This window comes from Drosophila bipectinata, chromosome 2L (assembly GCF_030179905.1).
Source record: "Drosophila bipectinata strain 14024-0381.07 chromosome 2L, DbipHiC1v2, whole genome shotgun sequence".
NCBI lineage: Eukaryota > Metazoa > Arthropoda > Insecta > Diptera > Drosophilidae > Drosophila > Drosophila bipectinata.
This window is the reverse complement of record NC_091736.1, coordinates 24,428,090-24,432,714: the sequence shown is the minus strand read 5'-3', so window position 1 is coordinate 24,432,714 and position 4,625 is coordinate 24,428,090. Positions and strand designations below refer to the sequence as shown.

General features: G+C 37.1%; 1 protein-coding gene across 1 annotated transcript; it reads right to left on the bottom strand.

Annotated features, from left to right (window-relative positions):
* Positions 1–2,624: 2,624 nt before the first annotated feature.
* LOC108126809 (protein phosphatase 1 regulatory subunit 36-like) lies at positions 2,625–4,258 on the bottom strand. Its single transcript, XM_017243518.3, has one exon. It carries the CDS (start codon positions 4,171–4,173, stop codon positions 2,710–2,712), a length of 1,464 nt encoding a protein of 487 aa, XP_017099007.2. The 5' UTR covers positions 4,174–4,258; the 3' UTR covers positions 2,625–2,709.
* Between the last annotated feature and the right edge of the window lie 367 nt (positions 4,259–4,625).

Genomic DNA, 4,625 nt, shown 5'->3' with positions numbered 1-4,625 from the left:
ATGCAATATTGGGTATGTCAAACGGGATTTAAGAAGAAGAAAAATAGATGTTGGTGGATTTTCAGACTTACTCAATACGCTCACAAAATATCATGAAAATCGGTAAAGGCGTTTCGGGGGAGTATAATAACAACAACTGTGACATGAGAATTTGATATATATAGAGATATATATTTGAAGCTCATCCTGAATATACGATCAAATATGCACTTATGAAAAAATACTGCACTCATTTGCACAGTTATACACGGTCAACACCCAACCTGTACAGCGTGTTTAAAAAGGGACAAATTTAGTACTCACTCACGAAGAGTACAACCATATACTGTACTCACTCAAAGTGAGTACACTGAAAATGTTGTGCTATCTTCTTCTGACCTATACGAGTAGTACAGAATGAGTGCAGTGTTTTTAAAAACATTACACTACTGTACAGATCTGTTATGCCACAAATTAGTACATTCATGCAGAAGTCTAATGCTTACCCTCCAACAAAGTATGTTGGAGCTAATGTCATTCATGAAAACGACCATGCAAACACTTGTTCAAAACCAGAATATGTTAAAACAGCTGCTCATAGCTTAATAGTCTAAATCAGTGGTGGCAAACTCTCATTTTCCATAGCACGCGTGCATAGGGTGGAAAATTCTGCCGCAGCGCTGCCGGCACACTGTCAGTGTGACCCCTCTCAAACTATTTAGAAGCTTTCTCATTTGCTTATATTTTGCCTCATTTGACAGCCCAAACTTAAAAATCAAAATGTTTTCACTGAGAAAAATGTTCTCAGAAAATGGGCTGGAAAATGTGTTCTCTATAGAAAATATATGTGAGGAGTTTTTATTTGTTTAAGAACTATTGCTATAAAAGCTTTCTTTAAAATAAAATACACTTTCTTAGTGCCCATTCCAACTTTTGAATAAACGAAAAATTAAATAAAAAAACACTTTTTTTCGCTCAATGAATACTTTGCTCTAATTGTTTTTTGCTGCTACGCATACCCTCAAATTTTAAACATGTGTGCGTTTTATCCGCCACTGCTTTACATCTACAAATCAAAATTCAGAAAAATCGGAGTTAGCCAAGTTTTTATACTCTTGCAGAGGGTATTATAATTTGGTGAAAAGTGTGCAACGCAGAGAAGAAGACATCTCCGACTGTATGTATAATGTCTATATATTCCTGATCAGGATCACCTCGTGAGTTGATATGGGCATGTCTGTCTGTTTTTTTCGACGCGAACTAGTCTCTCAGTTTTAAAGCTATCGACCTGAATCTTTGCACATACACTTCTTTCCTTTGTACGCAGAATATCAATCGGAACGACCTGGATCGACCGACTAAATCCTATAGCTGTCATATAACTGATTGATCGGAAATGCCATAACTCTGTTTTTTTAAGAATTAGAAACGACCAGAAACAGTATCCGAGGAGTGTTTAAAAAGTAAGGTGACTTTGTATTTTCAAGAAAAACTATTTATTTATTTGTCAATATTTATATTGACCCTTTAAAGTAGTCCCCCTCAGGTACAATTTCCATATGCCAACGTTTTTTCCTATTCTTAAAGCACTTCCCATAAGCAATTTTCGGTATAGCCTAGAGCTCTTCCAGCGATGCAGTCTTTATCTCTTCAATCGTTGCAAATCTCCGACCATTCATAGGTGTCTCTAGTTTTGGGAACAATAAAAAGTAACATGGGGCCAAATCCGGTAAATATAGTGACTAAGGCATTATTGTGGTGTTGTTTTTAGCCAAAAAATTTCTCCCAAGCAAAGATGAGTGAGCAGGGGCATTGATGTGATGCAAAAGCCATGAATTCTTTTTCCACAATTCTGGACTTTTTTTCGTATTGCTTCTCGCAAACGGCGCATAACTTCCAGATAATACTGTTTATTGACCGAGTTTATTGACCAGTTATGACCCTTTTAAGTAAATCTGGGTAGTCGTTGACGTCATTCAACAGCTTTTGAGCGATGCTCATGCGGCGGTTCTTTTGTTTAAAATTCAGCAATTTCAGAACAAACTTCGCTGACACACGACTCATACCCAAAACGTTTGTAAAAATTTCATGGCAAGAGCCATGCGACATACCGACATCTTCAGCAACTTCTCTGATAGTGATTCGACGATTTTCCAAAAAAATTTTCCTCACTGCTTGAAAATTTTCATCAGTTGCTGACGTGCTTGGGCGTCCAGAGGGAGGCTCGTCATTGGCATCTTCCCGGCATCTTCAAAAGGGAATTCAATTGAAACTTGGTACAGATGTTAGGGAAGAGTGTACCAACATAACAAAACAAAAAAATCGATAATCGAAAATATGTTACCCGCGAAATTTGAAAAGACACCTTACTCTTTGAACACACCTCGTATAGTATTTGGTAATAATAAGAACTGTGGTATCTTTGAAGATAGAAGCTTGGGACATTTTTTTTTTCTAATAAATGAGTATTAGTGACGTAGGGGGCTTTGGTTTTTTTCTTAAGCGCAAGAGTATGCAGCAAAAATGTTTTGCTGAGAATCGATGCTTTTAAACATTAAAGGTTTGTTAAAGTGTAGTTTAAATAGATGAGTACCGGATAAAATAGCTATAGTATCCCTTCTTGTTTTATAAACTTGTGCTTAAAATTTCGTTTATGTATATCCCAAATACGTGCTTTATTCGCGCTTATTCGTTATTCTTATTGTAAATTCAACTATAATTTATAACTTATTAATCGAAGAAGTAGTCCGTGGGATTCCTTTTTTGGCGTGGTGAAGAGACGCCCCCTATTCTTGAAGTCGTAATGCTGACGTTGTCCTCTGCATATGGCGACCCTTTTCGCAGACGTGATTTGACTTTGAAGTAGCTGGAGATGATTTGGTCAATCTTGGGACTTGACGTTGAATTAGAGAGCTCTGTCTCACACCGTGAAAAAATATTAGTAAGGAGTAGTCCTCCAGAGCGATAAAACTGAATAAGTTTGTCCCTCTTTAGCCACTTTTTTAGGATCTGTATGCTGTGGGGCTCATAGATTCGATATACCTTGTAAAAGTGCTCATAGTGCTCGTTCATTTTCCTCATCTTACCAGCATCGATTTTTGGGATATCTAAATGAGGCTGCCTGACTATGTGATAAGGATCATATTGAATGGAAAAGTTGGAATAGCGAACGGTTGGCCAGTCCAAGTCAAGAATGGTGTTGTAAAGTCGCTTTGGGTGCCCTAATATACCATGAGCTATATCAATCATACGTAGCTGAGGACCGGGTACAATATACTCAAGTTCCATTTCGGCTATTCTTAGATCAGTTCCACGGTATTTTCTTTCCCCTATCCACAATATAGGCATATCCGCATCGGGTACATGCTCTAGTTCTTGAATAAGTGGAGACACCTGAGTACGGTAGTTAACAATCTTGTTATTACCGCCATAAAGTAAACTTCTTTCTGCCCGAGTAAATCGCAAGTATTCTGGTCTTGTCATAATAAAGTGATCAGAACGAAAAAGCCGATTCATTTCCATTTCAATAACATTGTAGGCCCGGCGATGCATACATATCCAAACCATTTGGGTAGTTACAGCCAGAAATTGTTCATGGAAAATTTTGTCCCTATCTGTATCTGAAATGTTTACAATTTCTTTTAAGTGATAATATTCGGCCATATCTCCTTCTCCCTTTAAAATAACACTATAGTTGCGAGCGACCAAAATTCTGTACTGGCTTAAATATATCGAAAATGTCTTTTTCATTTCAATGGTCTGCTGACTCTGAATTTGTCCAGCTAATTCGTCCCTTCGAATAAGGACAAACTCCACAAGGCGAAGAAAGTATTCAAAATATATTATTAGAGCATGTATCAATCTGTGAACTGCTGGACGGTGCATGAACTCCACAAACCGGTGGGTAAGAAATTCACTAGGCATAAGGAAAAGAACCAGGTCACGAATGTCATTGATAACTACTGTGTCGCAGTCATAGGTGCTGTCGTCTCTTACATACGCCTGTCGAAAGATCAGCTCTTCTTCCTGGTTTATGGTTCGTAGAAACTTATAGCCATTGGTAATTATGTAGCGCTCACGTGCATCCTCAAGATCACTATGAGGTTCAAAATGGAGCCTGTCTTTATTTGCATCCCAAGACCACTTACCGCTGTAGTACTTGGGAGTGTAATTATCCACATGCACTCGCTTCATAAATATTTTTTTATGTATACGAATTATATGTATGAACAATGAACGTTGACAATGAAAAAATTTGAAACGGATATGTGATTTTTGTTTTTATACCCAATTGTATATTTTATTTTCAATAGTTGCCTTACTTTGCATTATCCGGACGTGTTGCTTTGATCGCGCTCTTCGATCTTAAAGAAATACAACAATTAATTCTCAAAATATAATTCACTCAATAAGTTTATTTAACCATTTATTTCTTATATAAACAATTAATCGTTTATAGTTATTTCTGTTGCGCTTTAACTACATTTTTCAACAAAATCTCTCCTGCTGTGCTATCTCCAAGGCCTTTGACTGGTGTGGCGCCTGAAGTTAGATCTTTTGGGCTTACGCTGAGGATTCATTAGGAAAGTTTCTTTAATGAACTTGAAAGTCCTAATAAAAGTTTAACTTTAAACGTAAGCGTTCTT

Excerpts from the sequence above, each read along its gene's own strand:
- LOC108126809 (XM_017243518.3), bottom strand. The coding sequence starts at position 4,173 with ATGAAGCGAGTGCATGTGGATAATTACACTCCCAAGTACTACAGCGGT.